This window comes from Chenopodium album, chromosome 9 (genome assembly GCF_948465745.1).
Source record: "Chenopodium album chromosome 9, dcCheAlbu1.1, whole genome shotgun sequence".
In the NCBI taxonomy this organism is placed as follows: domain Eukaryota; kingdom Viridiplantae; phylum Streptophyta; class Magnoliopsida; order Caryophyllales; family Amaranthaceae; genus Chenopodium; species Chenopodium album.
The window spans coordinates 1,314,789-1,340,590 of NC_137842.1; the positions used below are offsets into that span (position 1 = coordinate 1,314,789).

At 36.0% G+C, this 25,802-nt stretch overlaps 3 protein-coding genes across 3 annotated transcripts; 1 reads left to right on the top strand and 2 right to left on the bottom strand.

Annotated features, from left to right (window-relative positions):
* Window positions 1–766: 766 nt before the first annotated feature.
* LOC145558203 (succinate--CoA ligase [ADP-forming] subunit alpha-2, mitochondrial-like) lies at window positions 767–6,915 on the bottom strand. The gene is made up of 7 exons (XM_081619356.1): window positions 6,554–6,915; window positions 5,151–5,360; window positions 4,309–4,479; window positions 3,774–3,897; window positions 2,474–2,535; window positions 1,688–1,769; window positions 767–1,247 (listed from the first exon to the last, which is right to left on the bottom strand). The coding sequence occupies exons 1-7, from the start codon at window positions 6,776–6,778 to the stop codon at window positions 1,108–1,110; spliced, it is 1,014 nt and encodes a 337-aa protein (XP_081475482.1). The 5' UTR covers window positions 6,779–6,915; the 3' UTR covers window positions 767–1,107.
* Window positions 6,916–8,221: 1,306 nt separating this feature from the next.
* LOC145558190 (chaperone protein dnaJ C76, chloroplastic-like) lies at window positions 8,222–10,472 on the top strand. Its single transcript, XM_081619343.1, has 4 exons — window positions 8,222–8,734; window positions 8,897–9,153; window positions 9,399–9,582; window positions 9,653–10,472. The coding sequence occupies exons 1-4, from the start codon at window positions 8,312–8,314 to the stop codon at window positions 10,262–10,264; spliced, it is 1,476 nt and encodes a 491-aa protein (XP_081475469.1). The 5' UTR covers window positions 8,222–8,311; the 3' UTR covers window positions 10,265–10,472.
* Window positions 10,473–10,637: 165 nt separating this feature from the next.
* On the bottom strand, window positions 10,638–13,349 carry LOC145558191 (thioredoxin-like protein YLS8). The gene is made up of 2 exons (XM_081619344.1): window positions 13,143–13,349; window positions 10,638–11,154 (listed from the first exon to the last, which is right to left on the bottom strand). Exons 1-2 carry the CDS (start codon window positions 13,260–13,262, stop codon window positions 10,846–10,848), a joined length of 429 nt encoding a protein of 142 aa, XP_081475470.1. The 5' UTR covers window positions 13,263–13,349; the 3' UTR covers window positions 10,638–10,845.
* Window positions 13,350–25,802: the final 12,453 nt, after the last annotated feature.

Below are 25,802 nucleotides of genomic sequence, written 5' to 3' on the forward strand. Positions count from 1 at the left end.
AACTTAAGTTTTTATAGGTCAATCAAAGTGTTAACATAGATATTGAGTACCACCTCCGAAACTTTACAAACAAATTATATGGCGGTAAACCAAGATTAGTGTGAATAATTAACTCAGAGTGTACACATTAATATTGAGTACAACCTCCGAAACTTGACAAACAAATTATATGGCAGTAAACCAAGATTAGTGTGAATAATCACCTTATAGAGAGAGTTCACAAACATGTCTAGTCTCAAGTAAGCTGGCATAGTGAAGAGACTGATAAAGTGATAAAGGATGGTGGGAAGAAGAGCAGAAGATAGACTGTGTTTTCACTGCTCGAGAAGTCTGAATTATTATTACTACAGGTCTACAGTACTGGTAGAAGAGAAATTGTACAATATCCAATTAAAATACTAATTACACTTCACCTCACTGTCTTTCTCAGCAACTTGCCAACTTTAATAATACACGCAATTTTGGAGGGAAAATTTACTGTATCAATTAGAGGGAAACATACTACTACAGTAAAATTAAAAATGATTCAAACTCAAAACTATTCATTTCCTAATCTTCCCCACATATTTTGTTTGTCTAACTTCATACTCTGTAGTCTGTACATAGTATGGAGTATGTATCTGTCGTTACAACTCTACGAGTATTCTAGACTTCAACAAATAATTATTTATTGTTACTACGATTCTACAAGAGTACAACTCAACCATTTCCAAGGCTATTGTTTTTCCTGCTTAATTCACAATTTCAAGTAACAATAATTACGGAGTACAAAAACATGGGCACATCTACTATAGAATTAACTCAGCAGTACAAAAATTTATTTTTATCTCGGATCAAGTTCACTTTTTGCAAGTAAACATTAAATTAAATCATCATCAAGTTCACCAGATGACGATAAAAAAATTTTACTTTCATTTGCCCATCGCAATGGAATTCAATGGAAAGAGCACAGGCAAAAATATAATCACATAGAATCAAAATGCTGCCCCGTCCTTCGACAGGTGATGCTGGAAGAAACTTCCACAATTCACATCACATTCATGGGGTATGGTATTATGCCACACTGTACTAGGAGAAAATGTAACAGAGTATTGAATTTATTTCAAACTAACTTAGAAGGCCCCTCTGCTTGAAGACATCGAGCATTGCAGCACCCATCTTTGCAGGAGATTCTACCACGGTGGCCCCAGCTTCTCTGAGAGTCTTGATTTTGTCTTGCGCTGTGCCCTTACCACCAGATACAATGGCTGCCATGAAATATTTTTTACGAAAATTCAAACCATTAGAATTGTCAATTTATTATTATCACTAGCCTTGTGTTACAGTAAGCAAAAGCAGAAAATAAGACACCAAACACCCAAACTGAATAATGTGAAACAACAACAGACAAATATATAGTGTCTACTAATACATGAAGTTAAGCATATCATGAAGTTCTGAGCTGTCCAATATGGAAGCAATAATCAAATCATGATAGCACAAGGTAAACAAGCTAAAATTAAGCAAAATTCTAAAATCATATCATGAAGTTCTGAGCTGTCCAATATGGAAGCAATAATCATATCATGATAGCACAAGGTAAACAAGCAGAAATTAAGCAAAATACTAAAATCAATAACATGGATCAGCAACTAATTGTTACAGAAATCAAGGCAGCTAGCTAAAAATTGCTGTCACAACACATTACCTCCAGCATGACCCATTCGTCGACCAGGTGGTGCCGTTAGCCCAGCAATGAAAGAAACCACAGGCTTTTCAGTTTTACTTTCCTGTTTCAAGCAAAGAACTCACTAAGAGACATAATCGTAACCAGGAAACACATAAGCAAAAAAAGTTTATCTAGAACAAATTTCCCGGCCTAAAGGAACATTAAGTTATTTCTGTCAAAATATAAATCATTGATAGCTTTGCTCAAACTATAATATAAGTACCAATGCCTTCATCCCTTAGGGACTGTGCCATAATTTACTGTCCTTATAAGCTATAACAAATTCTACTACTATTTCCTCTATGCTAAAATACAATGTCACCACTAAATTTATCAATAAGTAGGACATGTAATATGGGGAAAAGAAGCAGATAATTAGCCACAATATCAGATCTTTCAATTCAAAGAAGGATGTAAGCCGTGTAACAATGTTGCCTTTAATTTTTCAATAACACCATTATCACATTGCTAAGTAACGACCATTGTTGACTATAACAGAATATAACATGGCCTGGTCCTATTCCCTAAACCAGTTTAATAAAGGGCTACTAAGATTACACCACAGCAAAAATTGGTTTAGATAAGGGGTACTCAGCTGAAAAGAATGAATGCTAATAAAAACACCCATGCAATTATTAAAACAAAATTTATTTTTTCAGAAAATAAGTATAACTCTGTTTACAGAGCAAGAAATGGGTGGACTAAGCCATAAAGCTTTTAGCAGGAAGAACTTTCAATCCAAGGTACATGGTCAAGATGGCTTACCTTAATCACAGCAGCAGCATCCTCTTCGGCAGTTCCCCCTATTTCCCCAATAAGAATAATACCTGCAGTAAAATCAGCAGGAAACATATAAGCAAAGGTACATAAAAACAATCCAAGCATACAAGGATACTTATAACTCCTACTGGTTCATAAAAAAAAAAAAAAAAAAAAAAAAAAAGCAATTTTCTAGGCACATTTTCACTCCATAACCCTTTTACTAGGTAAATGTGTCACAATATTTTGATACCAGCTCAGGTTGCAGACAACTCACCACAACCTGGAAGCCCATTCTATTGGAGATTTGGTTGCACAAACTATGAATGTACAAAGGCTACACAAACTAATCAAGCATCCCTTCTCACCCTCTGTCTGGCATGGTTGCAGATATATGACTAACATAAGGTGGAGGAAAATTATAAATATATAAACAAAATGGCAGAACATTTCTCAACAAGTTAAATCTGGAGTCCACTACAGATGGGATGAAGAAGTTGTGAAGGAAATTGAAGGATGACATAACTGTATTCTTACTTGTGAAGTTGAAGAGGGAATTCTTTCTTCAAACAGAAACAAGCAATAGCATCGCAAGCCAATACCATACTTCCAAAGTTATATAATGTCTGCCACCCATCAATAAGTCACTATACCTCCTAATACCCATCAGATACAGCCAAATAAAACATTGCAGAATCTTCATTCTCGTGTACACCAGCATACACAAAACAAATACTTCCTCTATTCTCCTAATATTGCAACAGGAGGGAAGACACAGAATTTAAGATGAGGAGAGAGAGAGAGAGAGAGAGAAATAAAGATAGGGACCCCTGTTATGAGGGGAGAAATAGAGAGAAATAAAGATAGGGACCCATGTTATGTGGAGAGAGATAGAGAGAAAGCATGTGTATAAATGGCAATGTTGCAACATTTGTAAAACTTCCTAAAATGGTAATTGTTGCAATATTAGGGGAACGAAGGAAGTGTAATTAAGTGGGATTTTAGTAAAACCAGTAATCCAGTATCATAAACTGCACAGTCATCTGATCTTCCACAAAATTCTGAGTACTATAGCCATAGTTCTAGGAAGGTCAGGGGTCAAAATATGATGAGTCATATAGTAATTTGTTCTTTTCCAATCAAAATCTACAACAAGTGAATTCATTTAGTCACAAATCCATCAGATGGAAAACCAATCAGTCCTCTAATGTTTAGCAATCACAAAAGTAAATCAAGCCACTAGAGCAGAAGTATAATCAATTACTGAAAGGGTAACGAAAAGCATTTTAAGAAAGACAAAGTCCACCTTCAGTCTGAGGGTCATTAATGAACTTCTCAATGCAATCAACAAAGTTGGTCCCATTGAAAGGGTCCCCACCAATTCCTACAACAGTGGATTGCCCAAGGCCAACAGCAGTTGTTTGGAAAACCTACATCACAACACCAAGTATAAATTGATTGGCAGATTAAAGTTCTATAAACAAATACTACAGAGAAATATAATTTTATCATGACTTCAAAATATAACACTCATATTCACAATTTCAATTATAAATTAGTGCAAAGATGTAATTAATAAATTAGTAATAAACCAATAAGCTGAGACAGTCAATAATAACAATCATTTAGTTGGTATTGACATTTTGTGATACCACAGCAGCAGCAGCATCCAGTGAAATCCTACATTCATGGTATAATGGAATAGAAGATAGGCAAAGAACTCAGAAATAAATAGATATTTTGAAAGTACAACTTGAAAGCAAAATATAGAAGGTAAGTATTATATAGGTCAGCCATTGGGCCACTAAACATAAAGAATAGCAAGTAGAGTAATTCCATACCGCCTCATATGTCAGTGTACCAGAACGAGAAACAATTCCAATACGACCTGGTTTGTGGATATAACCAGGCATAATGCCTATCTTGCACTCTCCAGGTTTGATGATTCCAGGGCAATTTGGACCGATTAGCCTAGTTTTTGATTGTCTATTAAGGGCAGCTTTGACTCTAACCTGGAATAGCAGATACAATATATTTGAGAAAGCAAATATGCAAAACATCCCAACCAATATGACTGCCTAGCATCACAATAAAAGAACAAACAGCAAGAGACCTGACACTCAAGAGCTGATTACCAGAGAAACTTAACCATTTCATTAGGATAGACAATATAAAATTCTGCATATCTAACTAATACATAGATATTTGAACCAGATATCAGAATGAAATAACAGTATACTGGAAAGAGCACAAAGTTGATTAAACCACAGCACAAAAAGGCACAGAGGAAAAAGAGTGCTTAAGTCTTACATGTGACTTTAAAATGGATGTACAAGATGTGTCAGATGGGGACATGGGACGCACCCTGTATTTTCATTCAACCACTGAATATGTTCTTAGCCTTGATACAAGTATGATATTATTCGGGAATATTCAATACAAAGCATGTAATTTTGAGGTCTGACAGAGAAGAAGAATAAAAAAAGGAAATTCATGGTAGAGTCCACAAAGGAATGAAATACAAGCAACAAAGAAGTTTGAGATAGATAAAGTCACGATGTCAATTAGGCTAAACAAGAAATTAAAGTATGCTAATGAGAACAGGAAATTCTGGACAAACAAACATTAATATAAATAATAACCAACAGCAAATTAATTCTAGTTAATAAGTCAAATGGCTTACCATGTCATGCTGAGGAATTCCTTCAGTGATGCAGACGATTAGATCCAATTCAGCTTCCAATCCTTCCATGATTGCTTTCGCAGCAAAGGGAGGAGGAACGTAGATAACTGAGGCATTGGCCCTTGTATCTTCCTTTGCCTCAGCAACAGTGTTGTAAACTGGTAACCCTAAATGTTCAGTACCACCCTTTTTTGGTGTCACACCACCAACCTGATACAAACATTGAAGCATCAATCATACAATGCTCTTGACATTAGAAAATGCAAGTGATACTCATAAACTAGTATGATGTCAGAAAAATCAAGCCAATTAATATCTAACCAATCAGAACCTCCACAATGAGTTGTGACCACTGTATGAGTGTATGTTTAACTGAGTTTCACACAATTTTTCTACATTTTGAACATTGTGATGCCCGTGTACTTATTATGGCAATGTATTTCTAATTTCTCTGTAAACCCATACCATAACCATACAAAGGATAGATTGACCCAAGCCACTGATCTGGACTTTCTTAGCTATCCCCGATTGTCCATATATATTCTTCAAGACCTATACAAATCACATCTAACATTAAAGTCTCCCATGGTCCTGCCTCCACCATTATGAGGGAGAGGATACAAGCAGACATAACTACTGCACAACCGCAAAGCACCCTCACTTCATTTACATTCTTGAAACTCTTCCTAATTATCAAAATTCTTCATTCATTTACTTTTCCTTTAATGTCACAAATTCTACATTAACAACCTCTTCCAACTCCACTTGTAATTCATACAATTCTCAACTTCTTATGTTACAAACCACATTTGTTTTGCAGTCTTCCCTTCGTTAAACCACTTGCCATACCCAAAGAAAAACACAAATATAATAATAAGCAACACCACCTCAGTCTTCCTTAAATCAATCGCTGATATTTCGCCTAATTGGGAAAACATATTCAAATGATGCAACAAGCACTAGCTCTGAGGTCCTAGAATCCTTAAAATTGTTTTGAGATCACCAAAACTAAGTAACAGAAACTAGCTTAGTCTTCCAATCATCAATTCTGACTAAAATACTCTCCAATTTCATACATCAACCCTAAAATCATATCAACAACACACAAAAACCACAGAATAGCAACACTATTCTATTGCATCCATAAAAATCGATGTGATAATTCCGATCAAACAGCATTAAAAGAAAAATCAATAGCTGTATTCCTCATTTCCATATTTGTCAAAAACAACTTCAAATCACCAACAAAAAGGCCAAAACAACATTCAAAAATCGAAAAATCGAGCATCTAAAAGTGAAAATCTAGGTTAAACAAAATCAGATCCAACAAAAACAAAACTAATGAAATTGAAAAAAAACTAATCTTAAACAAAAAATCAAAGGTAGAAGAAATGAAGCGGTACCATTTTAGTGCCATATTCGATGGCTTGTTCAGTGTGAAAAGTACCATTTTTACCGGTGATACCTTGGCAAATGACGCGCGTATTCTTGTCGACGAACACAGCAGGAGGAGGATGAGAGGTGCCGAACTGCCTGGTTTGACCGATCGAAGAAGAAGAAGAAGAAATGGTAGGCTGAATCTTGGAAGACAAGTTAGCGAGGAGTTTGCTGGCTTGTCGTCTCGCCATTGTTGAAGCTCCAAATTAGGGCTTTTTTTTGGTGGTCTAATGTTAGAATTTTATTAGGGAGAATGAAATGTAATGAAAAGAAGACAATAGTATTAGTCACCTCACCTCCCGTGGAATGGAAATGGAAAAAAGGAGGCGAATGTTGAACTGTTGAAACATGAAACCCGAACCTATTAAGGTGTATCGATTTTCACTAACGATGACATTAGATCGGGCCGACATTATAATGTGTATTTGGTATTAAGTCATGTTTTGACCGTGTTTGTTTTGATATTCCAAAATTAAACTAACCCATGACATGTCCTATAACGTATAAAATGACTAAACTTGCGAGCTTTACTAATTACATGGCATGTAAGAACGGCATGCAACACGAAGGGCAAGTGAGCTTAAGCCATCTACTTTTCTTTTGGAAATTGCGGCACTACACATCTCTAGCGAATATTGTTCTAGCTAACCCTAGGACACGTGATTTTGATGTTTGTATTAACTTTTCTCTATTTCGGAAAAGTGGTGAAAATCATAATTGTGAGAAAATTTTGGGCGGAGAAATTTATTATAGAGTATTGCAAATTGGAATACAGTAATACTATAAAGGTTTGAGGGTAAAACTGTAAAAGGTTTTAAGGTAATATTGTTTACTATTCCATATTATCGAGTACTTAGGGTCTATTTTGATTTACAGAACTGAACTGAACTCAATATTTTGTGAGAGAGAAATTAGGAGCTCAACTGAACTGAATTAAATATTTTATGAGAGAAGGAAATTAGGAACTGAATTGAACTGAACTGATTGGAGTTGAAATGAAATGAAATTAAGCTGAAGAGAACAGACCCTTAGTTTGTCGGTAAGTAGATTACAAATTTTACAATGTTATACAACCTATTTCACATGACCCCAACGCAAAAGAAATACAAATAAGTTACAAGTAATGATTTTGCAAAACTAAATAAAAAAAATTTGTATCAATTTATTACATGGTTTTATGATAATTTAATTTATCTAATTTTTTTTTTTTTTTTATTTTAGCCGGTTTTTGAGTATTTGGATCACTATATTGAATTTAACCATGAATGACAGGGAATTAAAAGTCAAATTATTTTAGTCGGTTTAAGGATAGTTGGGTCACTATATTGAATTTACCTATGAATGACCTGAATTAAGATAAATCAAAGGGAAGTAATGGACATGATTATCATTAGTGTAACATACAATCATTTTTTAGCAACAAATACCCTTTTTTTTTTTTTTTTTTAACTGAACCACCAAATATCAAAATCTTATTAGATTCCAACTAATTTAACTTTAAACGAGTCAATCGAAATTAAAGGAAAAAACTCGCCCGGTCAATGTTGATGAATTTCTAAAGTTCAAACCCGAGGTACTTGTAAGAATTTAAAAGAGTACACGGAACATATATTAGAACAATCACCTTCATGGTAGACTAGCCAAAATATCTTATAACATGTGGCTCTCTTTCTTTTCCAAACTCTTTGTAATTCTCTGCTCCTAAAACACAATCAACAAATTGCATGGTGTATGTGTTTCAAACCACCTTCAGAAAAATGGCTTCTACAACCTTTTCTCTTAACTTTGCAACACTAAATTCATCAATCATACATAAAGGGCAGAAAATTTTATTACATGATCAGTTCCCAAAATCCTTATCAAACTTCTCAAATCATAAACTTAAGCATCATCATTTGCTAACTTGTAAGGCATCATCATCATCGTCGTCGTTGTCATCTACAAGCTCGATAATGGAGTACGACCTGTATGATCTTTTAGGGATAGACAGTAGCAGTGATCAAAGCCAGATTAAAAGGGCTTACAGATCCCTTCAAAAAAGATGTCATCCTGATATTGCAGGGCTAGCAGGCCATGATATGGCTATCATCCTTAATGAAGCTTATGCTGTTCTCTCTGATCCCATCTCTCGATATGTCTACGATAAGGTAATTATTATCTTCTGGTTAAGTTTCAACTGATCATGAATTCATCACAAAATTGTTCAACTTTATTTTTAGTGGTTATTTTTCTAATACAAGTAGCAAATTTTCGAACCAATAAGTTTTGGTCAAGTATATGGTAAGGTAAAGGTGTGAATGTTTGGATAGGAACGAGCTAAGTTCACAGAGTTGCAAGGCTACACAGGCAGGCCAATGTACTCGGTTTGGCTGGGATCAGAATCAGAACAAAGGGCTATATTTGTTGATGAGATCAGATGTGTTGGCTGCTTAAAATGTGCATTGCTTGCTGAGAAGACGTTTGCTATCGAGTCTACCTATGGAAGGGCTCGCGTTGTGTCTCAGTGGGCTGATCCTGAAGATAAAATCCAAGCTGCCATAGACGCTTGTCCTGTCGATTGCATCTCGTAATGACCATCTCATCTCTTCACTGCCTTAAATTTCAGTAGGTTTTGCAGTCTTTTTTTGTGCTAAACTAGGAGTCTAGGATGTTCTCAACTTCTTACAGAACCTTTACTTTGGGGAATTTAGTATTCCCTGGTTAATATTTGATCATGATGTTAGTTTTATTGAATTTATACTCTAGACCATATAATAAAACCAACTGATAAGTTTGATTGCACGTATTATATGTACGTTGAGTGGCAATCAGGACAGTAAACAGAGCAGACCTTCCTGCACTGGAATTTCTCATGTCAAAGCAGCCAAGAGGGAAGGTCAGGATAGGGGCAAGCAACACAGCTGGTGCACGAATCTTCGATGTTTTCACTGAACTTAAATTTTTCCAGAAGCGATTGGAAGAAGCAGCAACCAAAAAATCAAATCAAGACTCTAAGGTTATTATTTTCCCTGACATTTGAACTTGGTTTATCGAAAAAATTATCTAATGCTGCACTACATTTTCAGTACTCTGATCTCCAGAAAGACGCGAGGATGTCAGCAATACAAACCATCAGGTCAATCTCAAATTGGTTGTACTGGCAAACACCCACTTCAGATACTTCTCTAAGCTTAACACTAAGGGAAAAGAACATATCCCGAGATCCTGACATTGAGAAGCTCAGAAATGCAGCAGCAGCAGCTAGGAAACACGGTATGTTTAAGAATCGGGCCAAGGCAAAGGTTCTCTCTCAGGAAACCCAGCAGGAAGAATATTGGGTTCCATCAACCCCTGTACTTCCACTGAGAATAGAGAACAAGTCATATGCTCAGACAAGAAGTAAAACACCATCTTATACTGGAGTTAACCGGGGCAAAGCATACATAAAAAGAGATATTAAACCGAGCAATCCCCTTGTTTCAGGCATTCCAATCGGTTTGGGTATGGTTGCAGCGATTACAGTTGGATTACAAGGACCAGGTGAGGCAATTGGAGGGTTGGACAGACATATAGGTGGTTCTTTCGCACAACAGGTGGTAAACAGTTTTGGGATGCAGGTTATGCTAGCTGGGGTAACTTGGTATCTGATCGGATCTTATGTCGTAGGAGTAGTAGGGAGCCTGTCAAGAAAAGATTAAAGGTAGAGAGATCTACGTCTGCCAATCTTTCAAATTCAGGAATTCAATAGGTGTACATTTGTATAGAAAGTATGCACATAGGGAATATATCTAAACTGTAAGCTAGATGTTCGGATATCTGAACACTAAAACATAAACGATCAACCATGTTATGGACAAGGAAACACGGAATTTATTGTTAAAGGATTATCTAGACATTCTCGATCAACTGTATAATGAACTTGTGCTTTAATGTTCACACGTCTATCAATTATGTTGAATGGCAGATTTTCTGAGTTTCTACTGTTTACCGTTGATCAGTTCAGCATATCGCCTAACTAATTGACATGAATTAAAGGGCAATCATCATAAACTCATAGCTAGTACTTAGAACTAAAATGTGAACAAAATCCTGCATAACTTGACAATCCATCAGCACAGAACATGTAAGTTTGCCTGCTTGTTCAAGCAACAGTTACAACAATAGAGCAATCACAGTCAACATGAATTCATCAGGGGTACACTTACAGGAGTGTAAACCCAGATTTATCGAGTTCAATAATACACTTGTTATAAAAGTTCCACCAGGAGTATACAACCACTCAATAGCGATATTTCGTGGAATAATCTTTTGGTGCAATCACGAGACCTCGACCCTTACGAGCACCGCGATAGACGGTCTCAACAATGTCTATGAACTCCTGCTTGTCCTTAAGGGCCCAGTTGATCTTATTGTTGTTCCCAGTGCCAAGATCTATCATTATGTGCTTGTTCCTAAAGAAGAACATAATTGTGGATGGGTCATACAACTCGTACATCGTGTTGAAATCAGGAACTTCTGTTATGTCTACAAGGTATATCACAGCAAAGTTTTTAATTGTCTCCGCCACTGAGGCCAGCACTTCATCCATCTGAGGAAAATGGGAACTGTTGTAAGATTCATGAAACAAAATTAAGAGAAGCAGAACTAGATAACACTTTTATGTCCACACTGTAAATAAGACTTTCGAACATTTCAAAAAGAAACAAGAGATGCCAGGAAACTTGCAAGTGTCACCTAGATATACAGCCGACAGCAGAATCCATCCAATTGCTAACTCAGAGGAGGTATGGATGCATACCACAAAGCTGGAATCTAACATGAAACCACTCCAACCCCCCCCCCCCCCCCCCCCCCTCTATCTCTCTTACAAGGTGGGGTTTTGGGAGTCTTACCACCAGAGGTACAAACTACAAAGAAGCTGATTTTGTCATAGCCTAGGTTGGAAAGGCAACAATTGACATACTTCACGGTAAAAAAAATATATTGTTAAGACATAAACCAATTCAAATAGAACTCATTTTCCTTTCTTCAAAATCTACAATTGCTTTCAAAACATAGCAAGTACAATGTATGCATAAACTCAATAACAAGTACGGTGTATGTATAACAAGAATACAATTGGCAAAAGTCAAAAGTTGCAAACACATACATGACTGATCATTAGGTATAGCATCAATCATCTACAATACCTATTCCATTTCTTCATCGGTATGCAGAGCAACTAATATGATATACAACCCAGTAACATGGAAATATTCAATGAGAAACAGGCAGTATTGTGAGAACATGAACATTAGGTATCTAATTTCAGATAAAGGGCTAACCAAAACCATATAAGTGGAATTAGAGTTAAAGATCCCTGAATCCTGATTCCATAATTAAACTTTCTAGGTCCTAACCCATACCCAAAGACTCAAAGGGTCAAGGCACCCTTCTAAAAAATGAACTAACCACCCTCATTAGCATAATAATAAACTTCTAAGGCACATACCCGCATCAAACATCTAAAAGTCTAATCAATCATCAACTATGAGATGAATCTTTCATTATTTCCCAAGTTAAACCTAATAGCAATCAAGCAACTAGTAGAACTAGCTTCACCAAAGGGGAAAAGCGACTTCCGCCATGAGCAAAAGAAAAAGGGCTAGTGAAGCCAACACTATCTAATCTAATCATGACAAAGACAATCTCCCACTCTCAACCTGAAACATAAATTACTTGCCACAAGAAAAACATTGCCCAACAGTTATTTTAAGATCCTAACATGTACACTTCACATTTCGGTATTGACTACTGACTACAAGCCTAAACTAGAAACTTTTTTGTGCTTTTTAACATACTAGTAGACTGCAACACACCATAAGCAAACATGCAAAATGATGCAAACATCAATTGCCCCATGAAATGATCAGCTAAAAAGGAGGCCAGACAGGAGCATAAGACATGTGCAGATGGCTATGAAGATCGCCAACTATCATATCATCGTCTTTTATCTTACTCGTAGAATAGTAAGTAGCTACGGGCACAAAGACTGGAAAGACAAACATCTATTCAAGAAAAGATGCTTACAAAATGAAGGTGATATCAACTTTCGATGCACTCGAGTTCTCTCCTAATCCGAGAATTAGTTCAGTTTACAGTACAAGACTCAATCACTCAACAGTCACTTCCTGACTTGACAACAACTACCATAAGCACAAAGAAAACCCAATATTCAAGTTTTTGCAACGAACATCAAAGGCAGAAAAAAGCTCCTAATTCTAAAATTGTCTGAATTTTCAGCAATACGATCCCTCCTACGTATGAAAATGCAACAATTCTACCCTCAATTCTACATTAATACCCAAAAAAACCCTATCCTTCCAAATACAATTTACACAGCCAAATTATTGCAGAAATTAAGATCATAAAGAAACTCCAAATTAAGGCACAAAAACTCAAATTCCATAATTATAAGCAGGCAAACAAGCATATAAAATCCAACAAAAGAGGAATTCAGAAAAAGAAATTCACAATTATAATCAGAAGTTGAAAATTTAGGGTTTGATGAATTGATAGAAAGGGGGGAAAGGATACCTGCATACAAGTTTCATCCCAATCATGGCCGAAACGGATGATGACGAGACGTTCTTCCTCGGCGAGGATGGCTTGATCGACAGCCCAACCAGAGTGCAAGTGCGGTAGCAAGTACGACATCTCTCACTTTCTCTCTCCTCGTAAAATCTACACACTTGCATAAACGGAGGTTTTGCGTTGATATTGACTTTGCGGTCGCCTCGTTCTTAAGCCAGAGGTAGAGGTGTTAATTCGGGTCTAGTCGAGTTTAGACGCGTAAATTCAAGTGTTTGGGTATTTAGGTTGGTTCGATAACGTTGGGTTTGATAAGATTGGATCGGATATTTTTCTTGCGGCCGGCTATTAGGAAATTATTGTGTTTTTTTTTTTTTTGTGCGTGTCATCCTTGCGCAGGGGCTATTAGGAAATTATTGTGTCAATGAGAATTAAATTGGATATTTTTTGAGTTGATTTCGGATGGAGTCGGACAGATTAGGTTTTGACACCACTCATGTCTAATTAAGGTTTAAGTTAGTTGAAAATTTTATTGATTGATTTGTGATTAACCAACTACTATTCTCATGCTATGTGTAATGAGCAAAATTGTAAATTGTATTTCTGTAAAGTGAAATTTTAAATATGATCAAAATTGTGTGCAAGGTGCAACAACCTAGTGTGTGGTTCGAGTCAAAAACTAGTTCTAAAAAAACGACGACTCAATTATTAGTCACGCTTGAAATTTAAAATTTGTATGAGTAATTAAACCAAATACATGAAATTGAACAAAATATATATAGAACCAATGATAATCCAAAATCTTTTGACACATTAACGACCCAAAACCAACCATATAAAAATGTTAGAGCTTAATTTCATTTTTCATGTCTTTCTTATATATATATTTTTAATTATTTTATTAATCTCTACTTCTTTAATTTGCTTCAATGGTGCACCCACCAATCCTAACACAAGATAAAATGTTTATTTGTTATAATCATTATTTTTGTTCACATTCCTAATACAAAGAATTTGAACTCTAAAATTAATTAAGGTCGGAGAAATAATCTATAATCATTAAATAGATTGTAGAGATGATTATATATAATTACACAAACTTTTCACATTTAACATCATTTTGTTTGTCAAAATTCACCTATTCATAATATGGTTTTAATATATGAAATCTTAAATGGAGGATTAAAAATTAATGAATCAATAAGAGATTATGTATATTTACACAAACTATTTGTATTTTCATTTCAATCTTATTTCACTACAAGAAATAGGCTAAATTGCGACGGAATACTTACGACGGACCTGTTTTTCCGTCGTTAAGGTGGATATTTTCGACGGAAAACATTTCGTCGCAATTTAGCGACGGAAAAGTTTAATTACGATGTATTTTCCCTCGTAAATTTTACGACGGAAATAAATTCCGTCGTAATAATAAACTTCCGACGGAATATTCCGTCGTAAAGTGTTTTGCGACGGAATATTCCGTCGGAAGTTATAATTACGACGGAATTTATTTCCGTCGTAAAATTCATTGTTATTTTTGAAAATTAAAAATCTATCCTTGACCTAAAAAAGGGGGGGAAAGAAACGCAGAAAGAGAAGCAGCGGGAGGAGAGAGAGAAAGAGAAGGAGAGAGAGAAGGAGAGAGAAGAAAGTCGCGGCGGCGCTTAACCGTTACGCCGGCGACGCCTAACCGTTACGCCGGTGACGCCTGCAGTCGACGCACACCAGCCGCCGAGAACAAAAGAGAGAAAGAAGGGTGAAAGAAAGAGAGAGGAGAAAGAGAACGAGAAAGAGAAAGATAAGGAGGAAGGGAGAGCTGTCGAGGCAGAAACGTGCAATTGGTGGTTTCCGGCGACGCCCTGGTGGTTTTCGGCGTCTAGGTAAGTGTGTGCAATTGGTCAATTTTTTTTTTTTTTAATTTTGCAAAAAAACCACCACCGGCTAACATATAACCACCACAACGCAGCCTATGCGCCGCACCTCCGTCCCCTAGCCGTGACTGAACCACCTGGCCGTGGTTGTTTCCGGCGACGCCACACCTCCGTCCCCTGAAAATTCAGTAAGTTGCCTTTGCTTTCCCCCTTTTTTTTTCAATTTAATTTTGTTTACTTATAAACCCTTAATTATTTTTTTTTTTTAATTTTGTTGTAGGATTTGTACAATTTTGTTGGTTTAATTGTTAAAAAGAAGTGCAGATCTAAAGGTTAGTTACATTACAAACCCTAATATAATGTATGTGTGTATCTTACTTTGGTTGTTAGATAGTGTGTTGGATTATAATTAGAATGTATTCAATAACTTTTAGTTTGGTTAATTTAGTGACATTGGTCATCTCTTATAAGTAATTAATTGCTCCCTTCTCTTTAAAAAAACAATATAATGTTAGTTTGGTTTAGTTTAGTTTAACATAATGTAGTTTAGTTAAGTTTATGTTAATATAATGTGTTTTAGTTTAATTTATTTTAATATAAAGTATCTTATTTTAGTTTAGTTTTTTTAGAAATATGTTAGTTTAATTTAATATATAAAACGGTAGTTTGGTTTGGTTTAGTTTAATATGATATATTAGTTTACTTTGGTTTGGTTTGATTTGGTTTATATTAATAGTATGGTGTTATGATATGTTTCTCTTGTTTAGTTTAATCTTGATATATTTGTTTAATATTATGTATGTTAGTTAAGTATATATATTTTTAAATAAATCTTATAATTAATTAATTGCTCCCTTCTCTTTAAAAAAAAACAATGTTAGTTTGGTTTAGTTTAGTTTAACATAATGTAGTTTAGTTAATTTTATGTTAATATAATGTGTTTTAGTTTAATTTTTTTTAATATAAAGTATCTTAATTTAGTTTAGTTTTTTTTAGAAATATGTTAGTTTAATTTAATATATAAAACGGTAGTTTGGTTTGGTTTATTTTAATATGATATATTAGTTTACTTTGGTTTGGTTTGATTTGTTTCTCTTGTTTAGTTTAATCTTGATATATTTGTTTAATATTATGTATGTTAGTTAAGTATATATATTTTTAAAAAAATTATTTGCATAATAATATACCTAGATACCCGTTCAAGGCATACACATTAGGAGTATGTCTTGAATAGTCCCCGATTGGGACTGTCCTTGTACGTTTATTCTCACTTAGGTGGTGAATGTATTCCTTTGTTTTAATTCTAAGGAAGATCCTTGCTTGTCATTTCTCTACAATGTTCTCTAGGTACATATATAGGTGTTTCTAATCGCCTATATTGTGTACTTGGGGAACTGTAGGGAGATGCTGCCGGATTTTCCATAGAATTGAAATTCTGGCATACATTCACTAGTGAGATTGAACGTACAAGGATGGGTTAGGTTGGAGTGATAAGGACCCTTGGAAATCATTTCTCTTCTCATTTGCATTTCCAATAACAGTTTGATCTATAATGAATATATATTGTGCTTTATGACTAATGTGATTAATGGCATATGTGTTAGTTGTGTAGAACTTGTAATCATGAAACGAAAAGAACGTAGCTGGATGTACGAAAGGAAGGTTGGGAATCCTATTAATCCTGAGTTCTTGAAGGGGGTAGATGAATTCCTTAAATATGTGGAAGATCATCCCGAGAGTAGCAACCCGAATGAAGTTAGGTGTCCATGTTTTAAATGCAAAAACAAACGTCTTTGGGATCCAGATACGGTCAAACTTCATTTGTATCGCAGCGGTTTTTTACCTAATTACTATGAGTGGATGTGTCATGGGGAAGGGTTTCCAGGAACTCGTAGAAGGCAGTCAAATGAATATCGTGAAATGGTTTTGGATGCCTTTGGTCAGTCTCAAGATCAAGGCCATTCCGAAGAGCCACCTGTTTCATTAGAGGAGGAGCCTAATGCACAAGACAAGCCATTTTTTGATTTGTTAAGGGCTTCTGAACAACCGTTATACGAAGGGAGTTCATTGTCTGTGTTAGAGATGGCTTCTAGAATCACTAGCCTAAAGTGTGAGTATAATTTGCCGCACATATGTGTTGATGGATTTGCTTCTTTGGTTAATGAAGCGATTCCTAACAACAACCACATGGCCGAGACATTCTATGAGGTCAAGAAAATTGTTAAGGGGTTAGAGCTGCCCCATGAAAAGATTCATGCATGCCCGAAAGGATGTATGTTGTTTTGGAAAGATGATGCTCAATTATCTACATGTAGGGTGTGTGGCAGCGACCGATACAAGAAGACTTCTAAAGGTAGCTTAGTGCCTTTGAATGTTCTATTTTATTTCCCTATCACACCTAGGTTGCAAAGGATTTTTGCAACTAAAAACATTTATGAGGAAATGACATGACATGCTAAAAATCCTCGAGTTCAAGGCACAATGGCACACCCTAGCGATAGTGAAGCGTGGAAACACCTAGATAGTTGCTTTCCTGAGTTTGCCTCTGAACCTCGTAATGTTCGACTTGGCCTATGTACGGATGGATTTGCTCCACATGGTCAGTTTGGGGGACAATATTCATGTTGGCCTGTCATTTTGACCCCTTATAACTTGCCTCCGTCAATGTGTATGAAAAGACAATTCATGTTTCTTTCGTTACTCGTTCCTGGTCCTAAAAACCCTAAGGGCAACTTGGATGTTTACATGCAACCGCTCATACACGAGTTGAAACATTTGTGGGAAGTTGGGGCAAATACTTACGATATTTCGAGAAAACAAAATTTCAATCTTCGAGCAGCCATCCTATGGACCGTTAGTGACTTCCCGGCTTATGGTATGTTATCTGGTTGGACCACAGCCGGTAAGAAGGCTTGTCCATATTGCATGGAGAAAAGCAAAGCATTTTGGCTCGAAAATGGTGGTAAGGTTTCTTGGTTTGATTGCCATCGTCAATTCCTTCCGACAAATCATCCTTTTCGAAATAGTAAAAATGCATTTTGTAAAAACAAAGTCGAAAAAGGTTCACCACCTCACATCATGTCAGGAGAGGAACTTTGGGAATGTGTGAAAAACCTCCCGAAAGCAACAGATGGCCCCGAGGCACTGAAACGTCTCAAGAATGCAAAAAAAGGGTGGTTCAAGCAAAGCACTCTATGGGACCTTCCATATTGGAAACATCTGCTTGTTCGTCACAACTTAGATGTCATGCACGTTGAAAAAAACTTTTTTGATCAGTTGATTCACACTATAATGGACGTGAAAAAGCTATCTTGTGACACGCCATCAGCTCGGAATGACATTGCTAAATAGTGTAAACGGCCCCAGCTACATACTCAAGAGGATGATAGAGGAAAAGAATTCATGCCAAAGGCTCCATTTTCTCTTGACAAGGCTCAGAGAAAGGTTTTGTGTGAGTGGGTCAAACAACTGCGGTTTCCTAATGGTTACGCTTCCAATTTGAGCCGATGCGTTGATTTGCAATCAGGTAAGTTACATGGAATGAAAAGTCATGATTGTCACGTGTTCATGGAGAGGTTGTTGCCCACTGCTTTGAGAGAATTGCTCCCTACCCATATATGGAATGCAATTACAGAGATAAGCCAATTCTTTCGCGATTTATGTTGCTACACAATTACAGTTAGCGACATGGAGCGATTGGAAAAAAACATAGCTGAGATCCTGTGCAAGTGTTTTCCCCCCATCTTTTTCAACTCCATGGAGCATTTACCAATTCATTTTCCATATGAGGGCAAGTTATGTGGACCTGTTCAATATCGGTGGATGTATCCTTTTGAAAGGTAAATCAAAGGTCCTTTCTCAACTCTTACTTTCATCTCTTTCATTGCTTTTCGTTACTTATACTTCTACGGCTACATAAACATAATTACAGGTTCCTCAATCACCTGAAACGAAAAATTGGTAATAAGGCTCGTGTTGAAGGTTCCATATGCAACGCTTATCTCACTGAAGAGATATCAAACTTCTGCTCCAATTACTTTCAGCCCTCAGTTGACACAAAAACACGAGATCTAGGTCGAAATGTGAATGCTGATGTGGAATCCCCGGCTGACAACGATGAAATCCCAGAGCTGTTCACGGTGGATAAGGGTCGTGTGTCAAATTTGGGTAAAACTCGGTATTTAGATGACAAGGAACTCGAATGTGCTCATTTGTTCGTTTTAAGAAATACCGGCAGTCTTGGTGAATACGAAAGGTATGTATGTTTAGGATAAACTTTTGAAAATCCCTTAAATTTAATATAATTGCTGCAATGATTAACCATGTGTCATTAATCTATTAGGCAGTTTGAGGACTACATTCTTAGTACTCGAACTTATTTACGTCGAGAAGATATCATGGAAAAATGCGAAACTGAATTCCCTGATTGGTTTCATCACAAGGTGATAATACTTTTCGAACATTTCATATCGATTATTTTGTGATAATATAATATAATATATTTCGTTTCAATTAGTGTGACATTTGTATTCGTAACGGTTATAGGTGAGAGAACAAAAACCAAGTTCCGATGTGTTGCGAGCATTGTCTATGAGGCCTTTCAAGCGTGTTCGAACTTGGAACCAGATATTTGTCGGTGGCTTTAATTTCCACACACAGTCCTATGGCAAACACAAATCTACGATGAATTACGGGGTGTGTGTCTCAAGTGAGGACGGTGGAGAGTACTTTGGCATTTTAAACGACATAATTGAACTTGTCTACACCGGTCCCGAAAAAGAGTACAAGACTATTTTTTTTAGTTGTAGTTGGATGGTTTGTGGTAAAGGAATGAACATTCATGAACAATACAAGCTTGTCAAAGTAAATCATACTAAGAAGTATCCCAAGTATGATCCATTTGTCTTATCTTACCAAGTGTCTCAAGTGTATTATGCATCTTACCCTAGCCTTAAACGTGATCGGGTTCAATGGTGGGCTGTATTTAGAACTCAAGCAAGGTCGGTGATTGATGCTCCGGTGGATTTAGAGTTTTTGCAGGGTCCTTCACCACAAGTACATGCAACGCTTTGTCCACCAAATGACATTCCAGACTATGAACTTGATAGTGATGATGATGATGACGATGGCTTTATTATCTCAAGCGATGATGAAGAAGAAGAAAGCATTGGCTCCAGTGATAGTGACGAAGAAGAGGACATCGATGTATTTTTAGATGACACTAGTGATAGTAATAATGATAGTGATAATGATAGTGGTAGTAGTGATAAGAGTAATGAAGAGGAGAATATGTAGTTACTCCTTTAACTATTGTCTTCGAATGTTTAGTTTTTAATGACTACTCGGACTTGTAATATTGCATTACATTTTTGGTCTCATTTTATTATTTTAATGTCTTATGGATCTAAATTATGAATTTACAATGTGCGATCATGGTACTAACAACTTTTTCAGGTGGTCATCATGGGAGGAGGAAATAAAGGAGAAACGTCCAAGAGGAGAAAGACTAAGGGGAAATCTCAGGTTGTACGTGTTGACGAGGATGAGTCAATGGAGGAAGAGGAGGCACATGATTTGGGGGCCTCTTAAGAAATCGTCAATCAGAGACAGATTCCTAGGCATGTACAAGGGCAACAAGAGCAACAGGAACAGGAGCTTCAGGACCCGCATCCTAATGACTTGCTAGAGTTGGACCCTTCCACACTTTGGTGCGTATGTATTTGTATAATGAAATATCCTTAAATTCGTCTTTATTTTGATAAAGTGAATTTGTACTACTTTAACCATGTTTTGTTCACTTTTTGTTGATTATCTACTTACATGAATGTCTATCCTTTATTATAGGTTTGATGATATCCCGGTGAAGAATGTGCTCTCCGACTCGCTAACCGGCTACTATGTTGAGCCTTGGAGGAATTATGGAGAGGTTGATGAAGATTCGAGAGAGCACTTTTGGAACTTGTTCAGCGTATGATAACTTTAACCTAACATAATACATGTTTTATAAAGTATATTGATGGAGTTGAATTTTGTAATAAAGACATTTTCTTGATTTGCAGAAAAAATTCAAGTGGGCACCTGAGTTAAACAACCAAGTGAAGGACACTTTCGAAGAAAAGTTTGCAAATCGCCTACGTGGCACATTCTACAACATCACACACAGGCTGAATGGTCGCAGACCAAGATGGCTTAATAAGGATGTCCACGAAGGCATGATGCGAATTGTTGCCACCGATCCAGATTATAAGAAGCGGTCGGAACAAAACAAGAAGAACCGAAGAGGCGGATCCATGGAAAATGTCGTTGAACCGACCCACTTTCAAGGTTCAATGTCATCTGTACAGCATGCTAAAATGATGGTAAGGTTCCTACAATATGTCCAGTAACAATTAAGTCATTTGTCTATTAATGAATTTTGGTGGGCTAACATGTTTTCATTGATTTTCTGCATGTATATATAAATGCTGCAAAAAACCAAGGCCAATTACCAAATGCCCATGATCTTTTCTTGAAGACACACTTCAAGGAAGTGCCTGGAAAAGGCCAAGTGGCTGCCAACAACAAAGCAAAAAGGATTGTGGTAAACACTTATTATATGAGTTGATATATGGCAAATTAGCAAAGTAGAACTCATTATATGCTTATTTGGATGAGTTAGGGTCGAAAATTGACATATGTGCTTATTTCTCTTGATTTCTATCCTTAGGCACTTAAAAGCAATTGATATTGGAATGTTAGAAGAAAGAACGAGTCCATTTGCTTGAAAACATAGAAAATAGGCATGGTTTTAGCCATATAGCCCAAATTTGGATGATTTTGGATGAGTTAGGGTCGATATTTGACATATGTGCTTATTTCTCTTAATTTCTATCCTTAGGCACCTAAAACCAATTGATATTGGAATGTTAGAAGAAAGAAACCTTACATTTGCTTGAAAACATAGAAAATAGGCATGGTTTTAGCCATATAGCCCAAATTTGGATGATTTTGGATGAGTTAGGGTCGATATTTGACATATGTGCTTATTTCTCTTAATTTCTATCCTTAGGCACTTAAAAGCAATTGATATTGTAATGTTAGAAGAAATAGCGAGTCCATTTGCTTGAAAACATAGAAAATAGGCATGATTTTAGCCATATAGGCCAAATTTGGATGATTTTGGATGAGTTAGGGTCGAAAATTGACATATGTGCTTATTTCTCTTAATTTCTATCCTTAGGCACCTAAAAGCAATTGATATTGGAATGTTAGAAGAAAGAAACCTTACATTTGCTTGAAAACATAGAAAATAGGCATGGTTTTAGCCATATAGCCCAAATTTGGATGATTTTGGATGAGTTAGGGTCGATATTTGACATATGTGCTTATTTCTCTTAATTTCTATCCTTAGGCACCTAAAATCAATTTATATTGGAATGTTAGAAGAAAGAAACCTTACATTTGCTTGAAAACATAGAAAATAGGCATGGTTTTAGCCATATAGCCCAAATTTGGATGATTTTGGATGAGTTAGGGTCGATATTTGACATATGTGCTTATTTCTCTTAACTTCTATCCTTAGGCACTTAAAAGAAATTGATATTGGAATGTTAGAAGAAAGAACGAGTCCATTTGCTTGAAAACATAGAAAATAGGCATGGTTTTAGCCATATAGCCCAAATTTAGATGATTTTGGATGAGTTAGGGTCGATATTTGACATATGTGCTTATTTCTCTTAATTTCTATACTTAGGCACCTAAAAGCAATTTATATTGGAATGTTAGAAGAAAGAAACCTTACATTTGCTTGAAAACATAGAAAATAGGCATGGTTTTAGCCATATAGCCCAAATTTGGATGATTTTGGATGAGTTAGGGTCGATATTTGACATATGTGCTTAATTCTCTTAATTTCTATCCTTAGGCACCTAAAAGCAATTGATATTGGAATGTTAGAAGAAAGAAACCTTACATTTGCTTGAAAACTTAGAAAATAGGCATGGTTTTAGCCATACAGCCCAAATTTGGATGATTTTGGATGAGTTAGGGTCGAAAATTGACATATGTGCTTATTTTTTTTAATTTCTATCCTTAGGAACTTAAAAGTATGTGATATTGGAATGTTAGAAGAAAGAACGAGTCCATTTGCTTGAAAACTTAGAAAATAGGCATGGTTTTAGCCATATAGCCCAAATTTGGATGATTTTGGATGAGTTAGGGTCGAAAATTGACATATGTGCTTATTTCTCTTAATTTCTATCCTTAGGCACTTAAAAGTATGTGATATTGTAATGTTAGAAGAAAGAACGAGTCCATTTTCTTGAAAACTTAGAAAATAGGCATGGTTTTAGCCATATAGCCCAAATTTGGATGATTTTGGATGAGTTAGGGTCGATATTTGACATATGTGCTTAATTCTCTTAATTTCTATCCTTAGGCACCTAAAAGAAATTGATATTGGAATGTTAGAAGAAAGAAACCTTACATTTGCTTGAAAACATAGAAAATAGGCATGGTTTTAGCCATATAGCCCAAATTTGGATGATTTTGGATGGGTTAGGGTCGATATTTGACTTATGTGCTTATTTATCTTTATTTCTATCCTTATGCACCTAAAAGTATGTGATATTGGAATGTTAGAAGAAAGAAACCTTACCTTATATTGTTGGTTGTTTTTTAACAATATTTTTTATTATCTTCAATATTTTGTAGGAGACCTACCAGAAGAAGCTCGAAGAAACAAGGAGTCAGGGGATTCAGAAGAGTCCCAATGAGTTGTACTGGGAGACGGTGGGTGGGCGCAATAAGAAGGGGCGTGTGAAGGGACTTGGCCAAGGTGCAGAGCTCTACTATGGCAAACAGATGGGTCGAGGTTCCCGTTCTTCACAGCAATACACGCCGTCTGTCATTTCTCAAATGCAAGACCAGATGGAACACAGGGTGCAAGCTCTCCAAACTCAAATGGAAGCCGAGATGGAAAGGCGAATTGACTCCCGAATGACTGAAATGGAGAGGAGATACAAGGAGAGTATGGATGAGATGATGAGTCGTTTGACCAACAACGACTCATGTTCCACCATTCATCCTCAGCATCGAGACCCAAGGAACGACCCGGGTAGTGGTGGAGCAGGCCAGGGTTTTCAGGCGATTGCGTAGCTTAGCTTTAGTCTAGCATAGAATCACTCTAACCTAGCTTTTGTTTGGTATAGATACCAAAATGTGGACTATCTTTTGTACTAGGACATAATTATTATATATATATGTACATAAATATAATTTCGTAGGTCGGTAATTAATTTTTTCAAAACAACAATTTCAGGACTCAATATTTAGTTTTTTTTTTTTGTCGATTTATCCTTAACTCTTATAAAAAGTCCCGAAGCAACTTACTGTTGCACCAAAGTTGCTTCCAAATTTACTGTTCCTTAGGAACAGAGAAATGGCGCATTTGCCCTTTGTCTCCCTTGCTGGAGCACCAAAATTCCAAGGGTAGGATTGTCCTTTCACTTTTTGTCCTTGCTTGGTGTACATTTGTCAGTTGATGTTGGCCACGTATAGAGCTATGCTTCCTGGGAACCTTTTTTCTTTCTTTATTGATGTAATAACCTTTGATGTAATTAGGCAATTAATTTGGTGATTGCGTTTTCTTCACTTCCAGAGCATAGTTCAATGGAGATTGTTCGTGTAATCTGGGTTGCTGCTGCTTTATATATGATGCTTATGGGTTATTATAAGGTGCGTTTTTTCTTTTTCCCCTTTTTTTTCCCCCGAAATTTAGTTATCTTTGATTTATGGTTGGCTGTGTTAATTTGCTATTTACTTTGGGATTTCATTTTGTATGTTTTATGTTAGTGGCGGAGGTTATGGTATTGTTAGATAATTAGGTGATTATTTATTGTGATTGGAAAATTTGTTTGGGCTATTTCTTCTTGAATTGTTATTTTAGTAGCAAAGGATATGGTCTGGTTAGCTAATTAGGTGATTAATTATTGCAATTGGAAAATTGGTGTAGGTTGGATACTGTTAATCTACAGTGTTTGCACAAGGAATGATGTGGTGCAGCTGTTTGAGTTGTACTACAAAATTGCTAGAATATTTATTGTATTTAAATATACTAAGTATAGAAGATATTTGAATTTCGAGGCTTAAAATACTTTTGTGATGTACTTCTTTGTTGTATTAAAATATGTATAGGTGTGTCCTTTGGTTTATTTCTTTGCCTTTTATACCAGCACATATTTCACTTATTTCTTGTATGTATTTCTTTGTTCTTCTTCATATGCTGTGTGAGAAAAGGTTGGTACTATGAAACTTTGACTGAGGTTGTTTTCTTCTGGCTAATTTTGATGAGAACACTGCAGTATAATGGATCATATTTTACTGAAACTTAGTTATATAAACAAATTTGCATATTGACATAGTGATTCTTGGATTATAAGAGTACTTGACTTTCTGGACTATAATGGAACGTAAATGAGCTGGAAATATGAACTACAAGTTTTAGTTTAGTTGTTAGTTTATGTACTTATGCTAATATTGTTGTATTTCTGGAGATTTGGCTTAAATGTTGTTGCTTATGTTGCTTTTTTTTTGTGTGTTCTGTGTTTCCTTTTTCCTTTTTTCCCCCCTCTTCTTGGTGAAATAAAACAGAACTATAGGAAACTGCATCTTGGGCTAGCTGTGGTGGTGAATCAGTGCGATACTACTATCAGTAAGTTTGTGTGGGGAATTTGGACTGGAATTTTTCGAGTGTATATGGTTTCTTAGCTGGATTGCTGTTAGGTCTTGTAATTTTCTAGGTGTGTTTGATTAG

Excerpts from the sequence above, each read along its gene's own strand:
- LOC145558190 (XM_081619343.1), top strand. The coding sequence starts at position 8,312 with ATGGTGTATGTGTTTCAAACCACCTTCAGAAAAATGGCTTCTACAACC. Across the intron at positions 9,154-9,398 it reads TGTCCTGTCGATTGCATCTC|GACAGTAAACAGAGCAGACC; the intron begins GTAATGACCATC and ends AGTGGCAATCAG. Across the intron at positions 9,583-9,652 it reads AATCAAATCAAGACTCTAAG|TACTCTGATCTCCAGAAAGA; the intron begins GTTATTATTTTC and ends CTACATTTTCAG.
- LOC145558203 (XM_081619356.1), bottom strand. The coding sequence starts at position 6,778 with ATGGCGAGACGACAAGCCAGCAAACTCCTCGCTAACTTGTCTTCCAAG. Across the intron at positions 3,898-4,308 it reads GTACACTGACATATGAGGCG|GTTTTCCAAACAACTGCTGT; the intron begins GTATGGAATTAC and ends GTTGTGATGTAG. Across the intron at positions 1,770-2,473 it reads ATGCTGCTGCTGTGATTAAG|GAAAGTAAAACTGAAAAGCC; the intron begins GTAAGCCATCTT and ends TGCTTGAAACAG.
- LOC145558191 (XM_081619344.1), bottom strand. The coding sequence starts at position 13,262 with ATGTCGTACTTGCTACCGCACTTGCACTCTGGTTGGGCTGTCGATCAA. Across the intron at positions 11,155-13,142 it reads GGGATGAAACTTGTATGCAG|ATGGATGAAGTGCTGGCCTC; the intron begins GTATCCTTTCCC and ends CATTTTCCTCAG.